We start from the raw sequence: 20,441 nt of genomic DNA, 5'->3' as shown, positions 1-20,441 counted from the left end.
CTAAAATCAATTACGATGTATTGCTTGCGCTATAATGCATGTTATAATGAATTTGTTCTATAAAAGAGATGCGTCACTGGACCGCTAGACAACTAGCATTTTTGGGGTTTACCTGTGATGGGAGCTGCTGTGGTTGTGTCCTCAGCGGCCGTTGTACTTGCGAACGGAGGTACTGTTGTTGATGGAAGAATCGGGACCGTGGTTGCTGCAACAAATTATCAGAGTTCGTCTTCCAATAATGTTAAAATGGCTAAAAGATATAGCTCTACTCAAGCAATGTATACCTACGGAGTCCAATGCTTTTCAGAGTGCTCGGCATGTGTCCTAAAATAAATTACGAAGTACTCCTTGCGCTATAAAATCACTTTTAATACTAGATAATCCAAACTTGCGGACGTCAATTATTAGCACTTGATTATTTCAGGAGAAAAAAAGAACAAAAAGCTGCAAGGGTCTTCTTGAAACTTTTGAAAAATCGCATGCAATGGACAAAACTTGAAAGACCCCTTATTGAGCAATTAGTTAGAGAGCACGTGGACACAAAGAGACTAGCATAAAAAGAGCGAGTAGCTATCCGAACGCACTCACCGTTTTCATGATAGCTTACTTACATACCGAGCGTTAAGAACTAAGCTTATGGTTTTCTTAACAGGTTATCACATAACAAAGTGAGATCATAATTATCGCTGCCAGCACCCCAATTAACTAAAACTCAATTATTACCGTTCTGTTGGCTGCAGTAAGCGGGTATGTTTTTATTTAAACGTTAGAGTAAGAAGTATCAGTTGCAAGAATTCTGATACCGTGTATGTGCTCCAGGATATGTGACTCCAAACTTTAATTGTCGTTACCATGATTACGCATGCAAGACAGTTAGGATCGGCGCAAAGCTCCTCCCTGATGTGACGCGGTTGTTGCGCTGTCATATCTTGATTTCGCCAGCCGAGAGGGGAAGGGACAGTTATAATCTCTGTCAATGCCTCACTCTGTTGTCCGACTAAACGCCGTGCGTAACAGGAGAGCCACATCAGGGAGGAGCTTTGCGCCGGTCCTAATCCTTTCTTATGTACGAAGGTACGTACGTAGTACATACATACATACATACATACATACATACATACATACATACATACATGCATACATACATACATACATACATACATACATACATACATACATACATACATACATACATACATACATACATACATACTATAATTGCAAAAAGAGTGAAATGTCGACAATCTAAATAACCACGTACCCGGACTCGGGGCTGTCCCAGTTACACTCGGGGCTTCTTCGCACTTGCCCGGACGCACATTAATATCATCTATTGCGACGTCGCCGGCGAGGGATCCCGTCTTCGCAGTGATCACAATCTGCGAATTACAGTAAAAGCGGCTGCATTTATCTATTGCTGATTCAGGACAAGAGCTACACCTAGTTTTCACAAACGAGTGAAGCTTTCTTATTAGATGGCCTTGCAAACTATCGAATACGAGTAATGGAGATCACCGAATAAATCGGGGACTACATACCGCTAAGAAAACAACAAAAATTGGGCCGCGTGGAGTTCACACATCACGCGGCCCATTTTTAACTTTTCCTGCAGTGTTCCCCTCTACGAATAGGCAACATTACAGGATTGGATCAAGAGGGGGAACAGATGCGGAAAAAGTATCGGTGCCACTAACATATTCCCAAATAAATACAGACACGTCGCTATATATCAGTACTGCCGCATTTGGTCAATGCCCTCGTCTTACTCAAAGCCTCGGTATAAAGCTTTCTTTTCCAGATTTGAAAAGAGGGCAGCGGTGATAGCTTAGTGTAAGTGTTGGCGCGACATTTATTCAACAAAAAGTGCCGTCGTATTCTTGCCCTTTCTCGGTTTGTTCTCAATGAATTGTTTGCTTTTTAGATTAATATACCTACATGTGGCTGTGAAGCTAGTAGACGCAATACTGCTTACCAAGAATGGCAGAGGAAGCTGGTCTTGCTGCAGAGAAAGAAGCGTCCAATCACTTGGTGCTTCCCGATCTATGGCAACTGTCTGTCCAACCGGTGTCCCGGAAGAGTCCACGAACGTTACATTCAAGGTAGCAAAAGCTATGAAAATTGCGTACAGATTAGGAAATACCTCCGGTAAGCTGTTCGCTTTTTAAAGTGAACAGCTGACGACACATAAACAAGAGTAACTGCGTACCATTTTTCTGTTAGCATACACCAGTTTTTCATCGTAAAATTGTAAAATACCTCTGCAATCGTTCTAAGGTTTGGGTTGCGATATATATATATATATATATATATATATATATATATATATATATATAAGAGAAGAAAAACTTCGAACAAGGTAAAAGCACGATTGTGGCCTACGCTTCAGCAAAAAAAACTTGCTTTCCTCTTATATATATATATATATAAGGCGAACGCAGACTGGCACAAGGGGAATGTATTAGTTCCAAGGCACGCCTCATTACTCAGCGCGCAGGGAACTCGGTGACTCAGCAGAACGAGCCACGACGATGATGATAATGCACAAATGATGATTATAATGGGTATGTACAGGTGAGAGATTGCTCACACTAGCGAATTGCTATTAATTCATTCCATGAGTCCTCTGAAGCAACCAACACACCCATAAACTCTCACTATATGTCTAATGTTTAAGTCTAGTTTACAAACTGTTAAGGGGATGTAGCGTGGTTAAATTATTCGCTTTATTTGAATGTAGATTTACTATATTCTGGTAATTGCATTCTCCGTCTGAACTGTTGCTTTTGTACAACACTACTACGGTCAAAATTGGAGTACGCCGTGCCGATATGGGATAACGCTCCCGACAAACTAACAACTGACCTTGAACTTGCACAGAACAATGCTATTCGCTTCATTATGTCTTATTATAACCGAGGTGCAAGCATGACAGCAGTGATAAATACACTTGGCGTACCACCATTGTCTTCTCTCCGAAAGCTTTTACGTCAAACCCAGGTTTATAAATTGCATCACCACCCGGAACTGTGGAAATTAATTTTACCCCCTCAATACATTTCCCATGGCATTGACTACTCTCAGAAAGTTGGTCTGGAATTACACGACACAAAAACCTTTTTTCATTCATTTCTTCCCCATACAACCAAGAATGGAATCAGCTTCCTCGTTACATTGGTGATGGTAATGGAGAATTTAGCTAATACTGTACATTCGGGAGCAATCTAAAGCTTTTCTTGTGATGATACGCACTGCACTGTGTTATTCTTCTTTTGCTTTGCAGCCCACTCCTCGAGCACAAAGATTGTGCACAAAGATTGTGCACAAACTCGAGCACAAAGATTGTGACTGCTAGAAGTAAACTGCGTCCCACCAATGGAATAAATACACCTCCATCAATATTGGCTTTGTAGACGAGTGCTGGCTATCCAGGACGAATCTGTTTGTAGGGCCGAAATTTCCGCTAGAAATAACAAGGCACGAGACCAACACAACCAGCATGCTTTGTCAATGCGGATAACTTGCTCATTGTTCCCTTTGTGGACTTTTATCTTAGTAGAATTCAGCAGAAAATTTATTTCAGCGTAGCCTAAATACGCATGTCTACACTTTAGCGCCTCCGAATCAGTTGGAAGAAATTGCTCGAAATACACTGGTTTACACTTTAACCCTTCCGACGTTAGACTTACTTAAGTAGACAGGAACTCAGTGCTATGGAAGTGGTGGAAATACTTACGTATACACGTTAACTCCTCCGAGGTTAAAATAACTTAAGTTGACTGCATCTTAGTGTGAATAAATCGGCGGTTACTTATTCGATATTTACCTTCCCACTGGGCAGCGCACGAAGATTTCGACGCTCTTAAATTGTATTGCAATTGAAGGTAATTTTGCAGTGCACTGATACTGCAATAGGGTTACGACATTTTATTCATATTTACCAATGTGGGGCAACACAGTGTGCAGTGTGCATTAACAGGCGCCGTAAGGGGCCACTGAATAACACGAACCGACGTGAAATCGGTGTTATGTATGCGTACGAGGGGACTTCCCGCTATTATTTTATTGAACGAATGGTTTTATTCCACACGTCGGTAATTCCTACCAAATATGGCGAGATAGTTATGTTGGCGTCATAACACTTCGGCGTGTTTCTCTATAACTGTATCGACAATTTTAAAATAATAGTACATTAGGTGCAATTAATGGTGTTATTTTCCTTTCCAATGGACTGTTTTTAGACTAATCTTAAACATTGTAGGTTTATAAGTATAAAACGTGGAAGATGGTAGGATGGTAGGGAAGGCAAGTCCCTTGCTGGAATGTCGGCAATAATCGTGGTCGCTACCTTATTCGAAGTTCCTTTTATATATATATATATATATATATATATATATATATATATATATATATATATATATATATATATATATATATATATATATATATATATATATATATATATATATATACATACATACATATATATATAGAACACAGAAATAAGGATTGGCAGTCAAGAATGCCAAGGTAAGCAAAGGGAAGGATGCTGTAGGTCATTGAAACAGATAAAGAATTTTTGGAAGAAGGAAAGAAAGTGGAGAGAAAATGCCCGCCGGATGGGATCCGAACCCACGACCTCCAGAATACGCGTCTGGTGTGATGACCACTACGCTACCGGCGGGGCTGTTATTCCTCCACTTTCTCGGGTATTTGTGTTAAGGGATTTGTTGTCTGCGCTTAAGTGTGGTAGCCAGCGCCACACGGACTACTCGGGGTGAAGGGGGCCTTCTTTTTTACCTCCGGGTCGTGACTCGAACGTCTACGACATGTCTAGAGTGGTCGAGCAGCGTTGAACCCTCTTAAGCTACATATGGAACCAAGACTGCCAGAACAGAGACCCTCGCTATGCATGTAGCGGATCAGAATGTGAAATGAGGGGCTCGTTGAAATAATACAGAAATAAGGATTGGCAGTCAAGAATGCCAAGGTAAGCAAAGGGGAAGATGCTGTAGGTCATTGAAACATGACCTACAGAGAACGGTATATTAGAGATAAGTATATTAGAATTTCTGCTAAAAAATGGCGTAAGCGACAAGGTTAACCAGGCGTCGGAAGTGAAAACAACTTACATCCTTTTTTACGGTGGTAATAGAGCTGGAAACAAACCGTGGGACCTATGGTAAGGGTTTCACTCTGCAAAATTGCAACATGTTCCGGAGAAAGGTCTTCCGCATCAACAAGCAAATAGTACCCTGTAAAAAATACGAAGAATAACGGAAATAAATAAAACTGTAAAATTAACATAGGACAGCAGAAATAAGAATATTGTCGCAAAATGGAGCAGTTTTTACAGGATGTATTTACGAGATGCATATACAGGTTGCTATTTTAAAGGATTGCAAGGTGTAAGAGAGGGTCGTAAAAGGCACGTTACCAACTGCTCACTCGTAACAACCAGCGTTTTCTTCGTACTCTCTACTTAAAAAGGGCAAAACACATCCAGCTAGCACAAAACGAAGATACAACACATCTAGCGCCGTCATTGTAATGGATGGGACAAGCGTGCCGTAAGTATATTATGGTCTTCTCTGTGAGTTGTTTAAATTGCCTAATGGTGCTTTGAGAGGGCCCATGAATGGCTTAGAAACCAATGAAAATGGATCTGAAGTTGTCAGCTATAAAATGATAACACCCCTTTACGACAATGGTATTGTTTAGGGCACTTGTGTTTTTTGTGCGGATAAAGCGGGGTTTTGCCCATTGTGGCAGAAACTTGGCTTTTTCTCTACTGTTGAAAAGCGGGCGCCGTCCTTTATAAATAGCGCGTACTACACTACCTAGTAGTAATTAAATCATAGAGAGGCGACCGATAGAGAGGCGAATAGACAGCGAATGTTTTATGCAAATATTTCTCAGGCTGTCGTCATTTCTTTTCGTTCACCAGAAGGTTGTAGATTTGCATATCCTGAATTAAAAGAAATATTTCAAAAGACTCTTTCAGCAGCAAGTCAGAAGTAGTGGCAATGCAATCCCATACGACAGAAGGGTTTCTATCGGCTGTGAACTTTGGTGCGCAGCGAGCAACGTTTTTGAACGGGTTATTACTGAAACGTTCACGTGTTGTAGTGACAAAAAAAACATCACAGAGCAATGAAATTGTTCCACTAAACAATGCTGCCGTATTTACTTTAGACTTCCACTTCCAGTTTTGAACTTTCAATAGTTCTGAGTGGTAGATAATGTGTTTGCACGCCAGGAATAGTAGAGAAAAAGGAGTGCAAAGTTGGCCCCAAATAAATTGCGAGCGTTGGTAAGTGAGTATAATAAAAATGCTTTCATGAGTTCTTTAAACTTGTTAGGGGCAGCGACAACGCGATTTTGTGTTGTGACAATGTGTGAACAATACTGCGGGAAAGCGCAGAGCCTATCTAGAGTTTTGGATGTGATTTCAGAAAACTGTTTTGAAAACTGAAAGTGCATGAAGTGCAGCAGGGTTAGAGCGACGGAACCATCATGCAGTATGTTTTAATTTCTTGTGTGAAGCAGAAAACTAGCCTCCAACATTATATTGGTTTTTGGAAAAGCAGCCAAGCTGCATTATTGACTCTGTCAGTATTCTTCGTATTAACGCAAGTAATCGTTATGTTGTGTATCGCTCACCCCAGAGCTTTTCGAAAATTGGTTTCGGTTACATGTAAGAAAGCTTTGACTTTGCGCGTACATGCTTGAACATTTTGTTGTACGTCCCCTCTATTCATCTCGTGTTGCCTATATTTACACGAAATGACAACCTGGGGCCACCAGTCTTAGTTCAGTACCCGTTATCTTCTTGGATACTCAGAGAAAACCCGCCAAAAACCTTCGTTAACTCAAAAAATTCGCTAAGGGATTACAAGCCCTGCACAGGCCTATACGCCAGCTACACCGAAAAAAAAATAGAAGTGTTTTAAAAAAAACGTAGGCGCTTCTTCTGTTTCAAAAATGATTGGCTTGAAAAGTTTTTCTCAGTTTATTGGCTCTCAAAAACTGCGAAATGACAAACGTCGTCGAAACAGTCGAGAAGAATGACGTGATCAGGGAACGAGAGGAAGTTTGTTCTGCCTACAAATGCCTTGAAGTGCGACTTTTTCTAGAAATATCCAGTTAACATTGCCTATCAATCCAGAAATATAGGGGAGTATCGAAGGAGTTCCACGTTTTCGGTATCGGGCGACACAGCCAGCAATTGCCTAATGCCATATGAAAAGCGGGTGTTTTGTTTTCAGCACAGTTTAGAATCACCCTTCGCGTCCAAACGCTGGAAATTACACACAAATAATACAATCAAAGAAACTTCGCTGCACTATCTTTAAGATCACCTTTAGCAGTGCCGAGCGTGTGGTCCTTCTCAAGGGTGCCAGAGGGTGATGCTGTACGGCCACTGTTACGGTACCATAGGGCTTGCTTGGGGCCGCCGTTGTTGTACCAGTTGCACATGTCTTCCTCAAAAGAACAGCTGCCTGGCTTAGGGCAGCTAGCTTCCCCTACTGAAATGTCATCGACGGCAACCGCAGTGCCAGGGTTTCCGGATGTTGTTCCTTGAAACACCACCTGCAGAGGAACATTTTGCACCACTTTAAGAAATCAGTGTGAAGGTTCAAATTTTGTCTTCTCAGGTCTATGCACTACGCACGATGGCGCAGGTCTTGCTTTATCTGCGGCACGTCCGCTGCAACTAAATATACGGAGAAACGTTTAGAAAATCTATCAAACGCTGTAAAGAATTGATCCCACCTGCTACTGCAGGGTGTCACATGCCATGGGATGCAACTGTGATGAAGGAATCATACTTCACATACAGTTTAAAGTCCTTTCCAGGAACAAGTACCTCCCGAAGACGCCCTGTATATCTTCCCTTCCCGCGGGTCAGGCTTATAGAGCTCGTGAGGAAATCGAACAGGCGTGGCGCGCGTGTCACAATGCCACGAGTCTCTTCGTAGGTGAGACTCTGCCCATTGTTCGAGGAGTGTTGCAGGAAAGTACGGCGGCGGGCCGAATCGTAACACCATACCGCTCAGTGACGGCTTCAGACTGTCATTCTGTAGCCGTTTCGGCAAGGGCTACAAGGAATTCAATGTGTTGTCTCCATAACTCTAATTCGAACCGCATTTTGAAAAGGTTGACCTAAGACTCACATGTGTGCGTGTGCATCTGTGTTCGTTTGCCTGCTAATGTTTTTCAATAATGTCCTTGCAGCATATTTTTTCAACGTGAAAACTAGTGTCACTAGATAAGGTAACAAAGTATCGGCCCTCTTTTCTCCGGCTGTTCCGTGCAGCCGCCATGATCATTGGTCAGTCCACACCACGTGACATTTGTTTACACTGCGACGGTTCATGGGCGCCGCCATTTGTTGTTTATGTGTTTTAGTCGGTCAACTCGGGTTGAATTAGCTTGTTTCCTGCTCTGCGGCTGCGCGCGGCTGACGTCGTTCTCAACGCGAATCAAAGATATCGCGTGTACATGCTTCTTCAGCCGCAGAGGATGCCGTTTTACTGCATCCTCGGCAGTGTTGTTAACACACGACCCGGACGAAGTTGGCGGCAGGGCCGTAGAAGGGGGCACTCTCGCAACAGTGATAAGCACCAAAATGGCCGCCGTTGCTTAGTTGCCCGCCCTCAGTGACGGTGCTCTCTTTTATCTAGTGACACTTGTGAAAAGGAGATGTTCGCGAAATCGCGCACCGAGATGGCTTTTCAAAGATGTCTATAAGCCCCGTGTTCGAAAAATACGAGACGTCCTTCACGAAAAAATGCGCTTGCACCATTATCTGCAGCTGCGTGCGCTCCATTCCCAAAGAATCTTAGGCATTTCTTAACGCGTACATCAAAAATAACACACCACGCACGGTCACTAAAGAAGCGCTTAAAAAGAGCGTGCTTTCGCGCACAGTCTGATTTGGCCTTCAGCTTCTGTAGAGGTGTGCTTTCGCGCACAGTCTGATTTGGCCTTCAGCTTCTGTAGAGGCGTGGTGCAGGAGAATGTAACTGCACTGATTTTGATGCCGATGTTGTGCGCTTAGTGGTGACATTCGCATAAGATTATTCAACTAACCCAACTAAAAATGTTTCTTTGCATTTTTTAAGAATACGGTTAGTGATCTTCTGCTACTTCGAGATTGTTATATAAAGTAGCAAGCCGAGGTCACGCCTAGGCTAACCTCACTGCTATAGTGAAGTTTTCTTATAAAGAGTTGGTGGTTGCTTAACCCACGCAAATAAATCTTAACATTTCGATCAACGCAGATAATTGTCTTGTTTCAGCGTCAGCATTCGCAAGTGGGCAGTTCAGAACGCAGTAGTGGAACAAGCGGGGTTGTCAAAAATTATTCGCGCCAAAGGCAGCACCTAAGTGTTTGTGCTGCATCAAATCATGAAGCCATCAAATAAAGAAGGGTCGAAGAGTCTTTGATGAAGCAATAAGGCCTCCTTTTTTAGAACTTGCCTCGCACCTTCGTTCAGATTAACCATCCTGCACCCATTCAGTTCGCGTTGGATATGTATAACGGACGTTTTCGGCATTTTGAGGAATAATTTGAACATTTCGGCGCGTCCCACCTACTGCAATCAGGTGTATGCCAAAGTTAAGTGGGAACATAAAAGTTTTCAGAATATCATAGTGTACATGAGCAATAGAGCACCCGGTACAAAGGAACTGATTGTTTAACGGCATTTTGAATGTGTTAAAATGTTTTGGGAGCGGCGTATATAATTCTAAACAGCTGGGCTTCTTTCATTAGCCTAGTTACAACAACACGCTAACGGTGCAGTTTGTATTCAGCCCAGCACCTGGACCAAAGTTTATGACTGCATTAACAGGTAACTTTGCAAGTCTCACAGCCTACACTACGCTTTCTGCTACAAGCAAGGAAATACTTTTTGAAAGCCTTCTACCTTTACATGAAAACCCAGCTGAGCTAACATGCACCGCCTCCTAGTTCCTCCTATGGCCTCGTATGCTTTCTTGGCACGTAATTCACGTCTAAGGTGTTTGCTACATCTCCCCCGGACAAAACTTTTTTGAATGAAACTGTTGCTGATTGCACTTGCCTTATTTCAGAAGTAAGAAAACACACGCGGCCACTCATCCTTACCATATTCTGCCAGAACACTGGATGCAACTCAGCTGCAGCCGAGTACCAGCGCTCCTTGAGGATATCAGTCTTGATTCCAGACCAGACGATTTCCTCAGGGCCATTTTTTACCGGCAGAGTGACGTTCAGGGTTTCGGTTGTGGTGCCCATGATGAAAAACCAGAATCGCAGGCACTTGTGCCTTGACTCGTCGTACCAGCCGAGAGGGCTGATAAGGCGCCCATCAGGCGCCTTAAGGAGGGCAAAGACGCCTGAAAATTTGTACACGCGTGCACAATGAGCACAGAGAATCAAGTCGTTCTAACTACGTTGATTACGGCTTGTCACGCTACACAGCAAAATGTTGGAATTCTGCTTAACTTTTCCACCTTGAGCGATGGGAAATTCCGCAGCAACAAAAAATGGCTGCGGGTTTAGCGGTGACGACAGGCGGGCGATATAAAGCGCGCTGCAGGGAAATGCTTTTAAAGAGTTTCATGTTGTTGGAATGATGTGCTTTGGCTTTTACCGGTCTAAAAGAACCGTTTCCTCACTGCTGACCTCACTTTTATTTAATGACGCGGCACCTTTAATGCGTCCGGGAGCTCCAAACTGAAAATGACGAGATGAAGGAAAAGCAAAAAAATTACATGTTTACCATGACACACGCGGTAAGGGATCCAACTTTTTAAACATAAATGTTAGTGATTACGATATTGTTTTCGATGAAGAATTGTAGGCTTGAAAGCAGGCCCAGGTACCCTACATATCGCATTATTGACGATTTTCCTGGAATGGTGCAATGTTAAGATAATCCCGAGATACTTTCAGGCAGAAGATCTAAAGCGAACTTTTTCAAACTATGCCGACTGGGTCGAGCGCTAGTGAAAAGCCGTGATCTTCACTCGAACTCGACGGCGTACAAGTGCTTCCAAGGGACTATATATGATTATCTCCGCCGTGACGTGAAAATCATACCAACTGAAGTATCAAGAGCTGAGTAAATTCCTCACCCAGGGAACTCCCAAAATATTTACCATGTCATCAAATCTTATCGGCAAAAGAAGTTCGTGCACACTTCACGCTCAAGGGATAGCTATGAAATTTAGTACTCGAAGTTGAATTCATTGCAGGGAGCCGAACAATACCAACGCCAACCCGTTTCACGGTGACTGGCTCAAAGCACGTTAATTTCCATTTCACCGGAACGAACGTAAACTAGTTGTGTAAAAAAAATAACCATCATACATAAATAGAAATTCAGCAGTTCCCTTGTATTGAAGGTAACTACAGCGCTTAGGGTCACTTGATAAACTAGGAAGAAGTTTCAGATGCTAAAGACACCATTTGACATCTTACATCACCTAAGTTATTTCCTGCTTCCTGCGATTAGGTCACTAGCAAGAATGTTCAGATATGCACAGATAACACCATAGGTAAAGAACTGTAAAAAACAAACAGAAATCTATAAACAATGACATGAAACTGCTACAAGAGTACTGTGAAAGCTGCTGCAGTGCTTGGATTGTCGGGGTAACGACTCTCGCGGCGACAACCTGGCCACCTACCAACGGGCCATTGCGCTGGACAGTGAAAGCATTACGTGGGCAAACGCGTAAAACGAGACCTACTTCCCACAGTCTATAGACAAGCTTCGCCGCAATAGAATGAAACTCGCGTTTACCAGTGCCCGTGTGGCTTGCAATATTGCAACAGCAACAAATAAAAATATCATTCGATGCTTTGATGTAGAGCTATGGGGCTCACCTTGTGGTGACTGATTGCTGTGGTCTATATTGGGCAACGTAGCACTGCTGCCTTTTGTCACTTCCCAGTTGTGTCTGGCCCAATGACAGGAACCCGAATCGAAGGTGCACACTGTTCGGAGGGAATGAAAAAGCAGTTGTGAGAATTGAAACGTTTATTGTGGCGAATTTAGGAATTCCTTGCTTTTTGCATTGCCCTTTTGCGGTTCTTACGTGGACATATTTGTCTATTGTAGCACGTGTTTATCAATGCCGACGTGGTTATTGCTAGTGGTCCTTTGTGGTGAACTTCACAAGAAAGTTGACTACCTGTTCGACATACTTTTATCGAGAAAGATTAGGCTTAACCTCATAATAAAAAGATCAGTCAATCCCCAGCGAAACAGACCTAGAGAACAATATGCGTTTACAAGTCTGAAAGAGACTGTTAAGCTTGACATTTCATTATAGCTTACGGGTATTTTTGCGCATCCCTGTGAAAGTAATAAAAAACAAATATATTTCAAAGCTGGTATATCAATAAATGGCCAAAAATTTACGAAAACGGGAGCATTGCTGTAACAGTTAACGCTGCCTGAATAGTACTGGCAGAATTCAAATCGCCGTTTAAATGCCGGTATTCTTTCGCGGATAGGCGCCTTTAACAAGCATTTGCCTGCGCAGATGACTGTTGAAACAAGGGCACACGTTTTGCACAGAAACGTTTCATATGTACGCACAGAGAGAAATAAATTGACCTATTTATGAATTGATGTTCGAGGGTTAACGTCATCAGTGAACAATGACAATGTCGCGTAGCTGGCAAGCGCGTCATTATGCTGAAAATATAGGGTACCCATGCGAGGAATGCAACAGTATAATTCCTCAGTTGCAAGGTACCTTTCCCGAAAATTTAGGCATCGCCGAAAAAAATGCGATTTCAGTAAGAATCCGTCCATAGCATTCCTTGTAAGCGTAGCGTAATCTGAGGAACTATAGATGTACATTTTTTAGAGTACTGCAGCTGTAGAGGCTTTGCGGATGTCATGTACTGTTTACATCTTAATTGAAATTCCACTGAGCGCCAGTTCATCTGCAAAAAAAAGCAAAAACGCCTGTGTGTACGAGATTTAGACGCAAGTCAAAGGTCCCCAGGTGGTCAAAATTAATTCGAAGCCCACCACGACGGCGCGCCTCATCGCCTGCGTTGCGTCGGCGCGTTTAACCCTACAATCAATCAATCAATCAATCAATCAATCAATCAATCAATCAATCAATCAATCAATCAATCAATCAATCAATCAATCAATCAATCAGTTTATGAAAAACTAAAAAAATGAAAGAAGCTCACACGAACGTCCAAGACTTAAAAATAGTGAAGCTGCGCGCAACCTTCGCGACCATTCCGACGGTTTAAGTCCGCGATTGCAGCCGCTTTGCTTCTTCGCTGCTGCCGCAACACTGATTCAATTATTGTTGCTATAAGTGTGAGCTTCTCTCATTTTTTTGGAAGCAATAATCATAGAACATCACCTTGGAGAGGCGTACGCTTTGACCTTCGTTACGAGCAAGTGCCGCCAAAATAACGGCGAACGCTTTAGTATTTTTGCCAATCTTGGCCAATCTTCTAAGTAGGTATGCTTGGCTTGCAAATGTGCGCCGATGACGCTGGGCGGTCGCCGCGAGGCACGCGCACACGAGCGCTTGGAATTTTCTTTTTTTTTTCTACGTGGCGGCCGCCGTAATTATGGCCACCCTCCTTAAGTGGGCATGCTGGGCTTAACACACGTCGGCAGGGGACGCTGGGTGGTCGTCGCGAGGCACACGCGCCCGAGCGCTAGACATTTTCTTCTTTTTGTTAACTTCCGGGCTGTCGCAGCGAGACCCGCGCTGACGTGCGCGCGCTCTGCAATTTCTTGGCATTTTTAACTGCGGACACAGAACATTACGATTTGCTAAAGAGCCTCGCTCTTAATATGAAAGTTAGGCTGACCGGTTTTCTATGGAAGCTTATAAAAACTTCGGGTGCAATGTACACGAAGGGCGCGCAACCAAGGAAGAGACGTAGGGATATTTGACATTGACAGACAACCCTTAAACGCCCATAGAGTCTCTTCAAAAGATAAATGAGCGAATTCTTCCCAAAAGCACTACATACTAACCTGTGAACACAATAATTTATGTACATACTAGAATCCGTGCTCAACGAAGCTTGGTGTAATGTTTAAGCGTAGGGTTCGCGATTACGTTGCAATTCGTTTATTTCTCATAAATGCTTTGTTTCCGTGGTGCGTTCACTGTACAAAACACTCACTGACAGTGTGAAATTTTATTGTCCGTGCGCAGGGGTAATTTCTCGGTGGTCACGTGGCCATAGTAGGCAAAGGCTAAACAACCAACGCACGAGGAAATATTTGCACGCGAAGGATCAGCTGTTTTCATTTGTAGGCGCAACTTTGTCGCTTCTTTCCTTTGACCTTTTGCAGACGTAGAGGCAGGTGTACGGATGGGACAAGTGACATAACTTGCGAGGAAACGACGATGAATGATAAGCACAAACGACGAACCAAAGAATAGTTCGTCTGGAAGGTAGGAAATTAGTTACCTTTTTTATCGTTGCATTCCCCGTCTTTCAGAGTGAAGTCGTCAATGGCGATCACAGCAGGCGTGCGAGGCTTCAGGACAGCTTCAAACACGAACTGCAAACATGGATACGTATTAAATTTTCGAAAGCCAAATTTTCTTTTAAACCATTAATCAATATGTGAAACGTTTTGAATTAACAAACCGAAAATATAGACAAACTTTATCACTCCTTTGTTACAACCCAAAACAATACTAGTGCATTCAACCTTAGCGATTTGAGTGGTAGCAGATGACAAAGATTGGAAATAAATCGGCAGGCATAATAGATATTGAACGCCTATAGTTTTAAAGCAATGGTATTGAATAATAAAAAATATTCAGTTCTAACGTTTCGCTCACAAGATTTTGCACCCTAATTCTAAAAGTGTTGCGGGAAAAAAATAAGTTTTACTTGAATAACCCACCACGTTTGGGTTCCCAAACGTCTCGAGAAGCTAATCCAGGGGAGTTACTTAAACGTGCTGACAAGTGTTAGATGAAGGACTTACCCTAGTCGAGTCTGTGGAAGTCTAAAACGATTTATGAATGTTTCTGGCCCCGCTTTGCCTGCTTTCAACCAAGGAAGGTTAGAGAAACACATTAAGCTCACTATCATGTCGCGCTTGCAAAAAGTTTGAAAAACGTTTTCTGTCTACGCCTCAGAAAATACTTTTATTTATGTATGCTCTTCGGCATCCTTGAAGGGCAATCTAATGCAGGAATTTAGAAGGAAGCCTATTCGTCTCCTAGTCGTTGCAGAACCGTAACCTTGTTGAAGAAGCATACGGCTACTGATGTTGCTGCGGTGTCTTGCAATTGGGTATGCTGCTCGGTTTTTGTCTGTGTAATTTCAAATGGACCCATAATTTTGAAAGCCAACAGCTGTCGGAATGAATCGCTTTTGTATTGTGCTGATCCCTTGCCCAAGAAAGGTTCTATTCCCGTGGACGTTTTGAAGTTGCATTCACAATAGGTAACTCAATAACCTCAATATGGGTACGCGTCATATATTTACCCTAGCTAGAGGGCAGCCCACTACGTCGCTGTGGTTTTCGGTCGCAGTGTGGGCCTGCAAAAATTTAAGTGTACTATGATTTGTCTTTATCCGAACTATTCGAATATTAGACTTAAAAATTAGAAGCCGTTGCACTCAATGTGAAAGCTGTCGCAAATGCAGAGCAGTGATTCGCCATAGTGGCCTGTACCGCCGTTATCCGCTTACTGCTACCACCCCATGCAATTCAAATTTCCCGCCTTCGCAGTGCTCGCGCGCCCCCTGCCTGAAACTGCGCCAGCGGGAGTTCTGTTCTCTTTGTTTTTTTCTCCCCGCACGTGCCGGCGTTGCACTGATATCGTAATTGGGCCCATCTCCCCGCGAGGGGGACTCGAGTAAATGCGTCGCATAGGGGGTGGGTGTATTGCGTTAACGTTTAGTGTTTGGGGAGTTGGTGGTAGTGAATGCGTTGTATCAGCAGCTTCTTGACGTAGTTTGAATGAGTCAAGGATATAAGGCGCGTTCGTAGCCTACCATTCTCTGTCGGCTTTGTGGCGCAGTGGGTAGAGCACCACGTACATTGCGTTCCGCCCGCAGGGTCGAGGGATCGAAACCAGGCGCCGGATAGTATTTTTTTTATATAGTGTAGGGGGAGGGGTGCGGACTACGACTACGGACGTCAACGCGGGTGACATCGTGAGTTACTGAAATGCTCTGCATTTAAAACAGCATTCCGGCCGGAGTGCTTGAATAGCCCGGCCAGTGTAATAATTATACCGAAGCACCTGCGGTTCCTTTGTATAAAAGACGACTAATTTCACTCCTAAACCCCTGGGAGGTTAGAGTAGGGCAAAGATGCAAAACACTTGGTTTTGATATTTTTATGCAAGCTACTGAAGCACCTGAAGCCCACCTTGTTTCAGGACGCCTGATACAATAAGTGGGGCCATTTTTTTTCAGCGGTGCACAATTGTGGCGATACACTCAGCTTCTACTTCCTCCAGTTACCAAAAGGGTCTCAGAATGATTGAAGTCCGTTAGTTATAGCTCGTATATTTTATTGGACAAGGCCTTACTCATTTATATATTGCGCAGAACATCAAAATAGAAAAATATTTAAGACAATACGTTAAATAATGAACAAGAACACTTTGAACGAAACTTGCACAATATATCTGAGCTGACGTCACTTTTTCAATTTGTTTTACCCGAATTACTGAACAACCTGAATAATCACCCAGCTGTCTACAAGTAGCTGAATTCTAGCATTTCCAACGGGAAAACGCACTGACTGCTACCGCGCTGCACTTTTTAAGTCATCATACCCAAAATGTGAGTGGAATATCAAAAATATAGGGAACAGACCGGAAACAAATGCGTAGCAGGGAACACAGGTTATCACATGGGGTTATTTCCAGCGTGCATATATACTGTCTTATGATTGAGTGACGTGTGACGATTCGCCTTAACATGCAAGCCGGCGGCAGTCGGTCACTATCCATCAGGCTTTCCACACTCGAACAGTATTCATTCACTAGGTAGAGATCCTTTGCGCGGTGGCTACTGTTTTATGGAGGACAAAAGCAAAAAACGCGTGTGTGCGAAGATTTCGGCGCACGTTAAAGATCCCCAGGTGTTCAAAATGAACCCGGATCCCTCAACTTCGCGCGCCTCATAGCCTAGGTGGAGCTTCGGCGCCTTAAACTTCATTATAAATTTCTTTGCTAGGTACAAAAGTTGCGCAGGAGCCCGCTTCACCTTCGTGAATCATTCCGCGGCTTCGGTTATTTTTGGAGTGGTCCAAACTTTGCTTTTACACGGCTCCATATTTCCGTAAAAAAATTGTATAATTGTCAGGAAATTACAATCCAGATGAGTGCATATACCAATATTTACATGATTCATATTTTCTTGTAGATAATTTAGGGACCTACCAGTTATACAGATGTTCAATTTTTTGCTGGACAGAGGAATCTTGTAATTTATTTGTCGTAGTTGCTATGCACGTGAGCGCTGAGCTGTTCTTGGAAATTTCGGAACCTATAGTCAAGGAATTGAGGATGAACACCAATCCCTGCTAACACAGACACAAGACGGACACACGGACACGCAAAGATGGAGTCGCACTCACACACACCCACACACGAACACTAGCCCGCATGCAAGACCAACCGACGCACGTTGTCAGTCAGAGCGTTTGAGCGCATGCGCCTACGATTACACATTTTATCGCATCCCACGTTCGTCGCCTTTCCCTGGAAATTAGCATTAACCAAGAGTGTTCGCAGAATCTTACTTATATTACAAGGCAGCCTGAGGAGGCTATTGATTGAACCTCCGCCTCCTATGCAGAACTACAAAACATGAGCCGCTCCAAAGCAGGAGCGAATTCTGGGAGCGGGGTTTGATTGTGACTTGATTGATCGGGGTTTGATTATGTACATATTTTTGGTGCGGCCTTGCATGACCGAGTCGGTGGGTTAAACTTTAGTTACTTTTAATGTAGATGAAATTCTTTTCAAGCTGAAAAAAAACTACTGATCTTCGTCGCACCTGATGTGGTTCGTCGGTGTCCACTTGCACCGTTGCCTGCTGCCAGGTTTTGCCCTGCGGCCCCGTGCGAGCCCACAGGAGGCTCATGGAGGCGTTGCCCACACGTTGCAAGAGGTTAAGCTGGCCACTGTTTGGGTGGCGCATAAAGTACCTAAACGGCAAGAAAGCAGCCTTTATTGGCAATCAGTTCAACGCTGTTTGAAGGAACACGTCGGGAAGTGCAAAGTACGTCTTTATACAGAGAAGAGACAGTTGAATAACAAGAAAGCTTGGGGAACTCCTTCATGTAGATTGATTGGTATAGTCCTCCTACAACCATAGCAACACACCAGGAATACTGTCAGCGACACCTACTGACGCTCCCGCAGGTTAACTAGACGTTGACAGATTGCAACTGCCATTTGCAGTAAAAGTGTAAGGAGGTAACATTAGGAGATTTATTGCCACAGGTTCTCAGAGTCAGTTCCTCTTCTAGTAGTTAGGGCAGAACTAGATATACCAATCAACTAGGCTTTTCGTTCTTAATGTTCTCATTACTTCGTTTAAATGCAATATTTTCATCTGCCAAATATGACGCCTCGAACTACAAATAATGGTATAGCCCCAACAATACCCGATCTAGTACATTCTTTAATTTTAAAATCCCACGTGGCGTACGAAGCTTCCTGCAGCGTTTGCTCTTGAACCTAGAACGGTGGTTACGCATAGAAGTGGTAGGCTAATATTAATATTTTAATCGAAATCTTTCAATTCTAAAGAAAGTCCCTTCAATGTTTTAAGGAGTTGAAACTAGTGAGTCATTAGTGGCATAACTAGTGTTCCGATTTTGGCCGAAATTGAAGCAGGTCAACACAGTCGGAGACGCCTCAGTGGCCTAAAATCTGGATACCTAAGACTATGTTTCAACTTTCTATACCAAATATGGGCACCACTGGCTTGTATATTACCTGTTATGTGACTTAAAGCGTGATAAACCTCTGTGCAGCTGATTATACAACTGTGCAGTTGTTTATATATAAATCCTCCGCATCCTCAAAAATACGAGCACAATAAAAAGTTCACTAAGATGTAGTGCTAAATCTTAGAGACCTCCGCATCAACAACGTGACTCTAAGATTTGTTTAGGGAATCCTTAAGAGTGCATGAATACACATGATACAACGTCATTTCGTTAAGATGTTTTCAGGAATCGATGTTATGACTCAATTCAGAAGGCCTGAGTTACTAAAAGGCGTCTGTCGAAACTTTTGTATTCCTAAAAGTTGTAGCTGTTCACATTCAAAGTAAAAGAATTCTAAGGTAACCTGGAAATGTACATTTATTCTTTTTTGTGAAGATAAAGCTAGATCTTCCGATAAACATATTAGCTTTTGTTAAGAGCAATCTGTATTTTGTGGCTTTCCGCGTGATGTCGGGGAGGGCTTACCAGAAAGTAAAGCAGCGTCCTTTCGAAGGAGTTGGGCTCATTTTGAGGGAGACAAGATGAGCAGTTTTTTTGGTTGAGTGCCCATTGTGGGCAACCATGAATGAACCTGCCAAGGCCACACACGCACGCACACAAAAAACTTCAGGTTAGTCTCGGTGGCAGAAACTGGTTTTGTGTTGAGAGGATACATGCCACAACAATATCTAAACGTTTTCGGTTCGATGCTCTGTGGGATGCCTCAAGCACAAATAGTCTTGATCACTGCAGTTCGCAATACCTACAAGCCTCAAACTCAACGTATCGCCACGGACACCGTGCCAGAGAACCACAGTTAATAGTGAGATACATTGACTACAGGAAAAAATTCAGATCCATAAAAATGGACAGACGACCATTTAAATTTGCAGCATTACAGTAGTGGTATTTCGGTTACCTGACAGTACAGCCTTGACAAGCTGAATTTACTTTACCCCCACCCTCTTTTTTGAATATCTTCGAACACCCCTCTAGTTCTTGCAGCATCTTCGGTATCCTCTCATCTTGCCAACTATTGCTTAGGTTTCACGCGAATGACGGTGTTGATTTTCTGTGAGATGGCACTACTACTGCCACCACCTTAAAAATTGGCGAGTATTGTGTTCTGTGAATAAGGTGATTAAGGTATAGAAATTACCTTTTTAAAAGGGGAATTTCAAGCTTAACACAAGGTAGAGTTCTTGAGCCTAATGGCTGTTGAAGCAATTGTAAATGTGGATGTACACTTGAGGCACGAGAGAGGTGGGAAAATGACCCCAGAAGGATTAACCTTTCTTTGAGGCTGATGTTTACCTTGAGAAGCTTTTAAAACTTTCTTTTGGGAGTATATTTACTTCGGGAGGTTTTTTTAAGAAGCAAGCTTTGTCTCATGCTGTGATGATCCCGTATATCGGTTCTCCTGTAGATACACGTTCGGTGTAATAAAAGTAGAATAGTTGACCAGGTTCACCA

General features: G+C 43.0%; 1 protein-coding gene and 1 non-coding gene across 2 annotated transcripts in view; both read right to left on the bottom strand.

Annotated features, from left to right (window-relative positions):
* Nucleotides 1-92: 92 nt before the first annotated feature.
* Nucleotides 93-20,441, bottom strand: part of LOC144175377 (MAM and LDL-receptor class A domain-containing protein 1-like) — a 176,997-nt gene continuing 156,648 nt past the window's right edge. Inside the window, exons 50-59 of the mRNA XM_077704460.1 lie at nucleotides 19,455-19,560; nucleotides 18,029-18,179; nucleotides 14,462-14,555; nucleotides 11,879-11,989; nucleotides 10,133-10,383; nucleotides 7,359-7,590; nucleotides 5,130-5,252; nucleotides 1,973-2,109; nucleotides 1,262-1,379; nucleotides 93-205 (exon numbers count right to left, since the gene is read on the bottom strand). Of these exons, the coding sequence (XP_077560586.1) occupies nucleotides 93-205; nucleotides 1,262-1,379; nucleotides 1,973-2,109; nucleotides 5,130-5,252; nucleotides 7,359-7,590; nucleotides 10,133-10,383; nucleotides 11,879-11,989; nucleotides 14,462-14,555; nucleotides 18,029-18,179; nucleotides 19,455-19,560 (1,436 nt within the window). The remainder of the gene's footprint in view (nucleotides 206-1,261; nucleotides 1,380-1,972; nucleotides 2,110-5,129; nucleotides 5,253-7,358; nucleotides 7,591-10,132; nucleotides 10,384-11,878; nucleotides 11,990-14,461; nucleotides 14,556-18,028; nucleotides 18,180-19,454; nucleotides 19,561-20,441) is intronic.
* On the bottom strand, nucleotides 4,609-4,681 carry Trnat-cgu (transfer RNA threonine (anticodon CGU)). Its single transcript has one exon. It is a non-coding gene; the product is annotated as a tRNA-Thr (tRNA).

This window comes from Haemaphysalis longicornis, unplaced genomic scaffold, assembly GCF_048455015.1.
Source record: "Haemaphysalis longicornis isolate Haplotype H1 unplaced genomic scaffold, Haemaphysalis longicornis Haplotype H1 scaffold_3, whole genome shotgun sequence".
Classification (NCBI taxonomy): domain Eukaryota; kingdom Metazoa; phylum Arthropoda; class Arachnida; order Ixodida; family Ixodidae; genus Haemaphysalis; species Haemaphysalis longicornis.
This window is presented reverse-complemented; position numbering and strand designations above follow the sequence as displayed.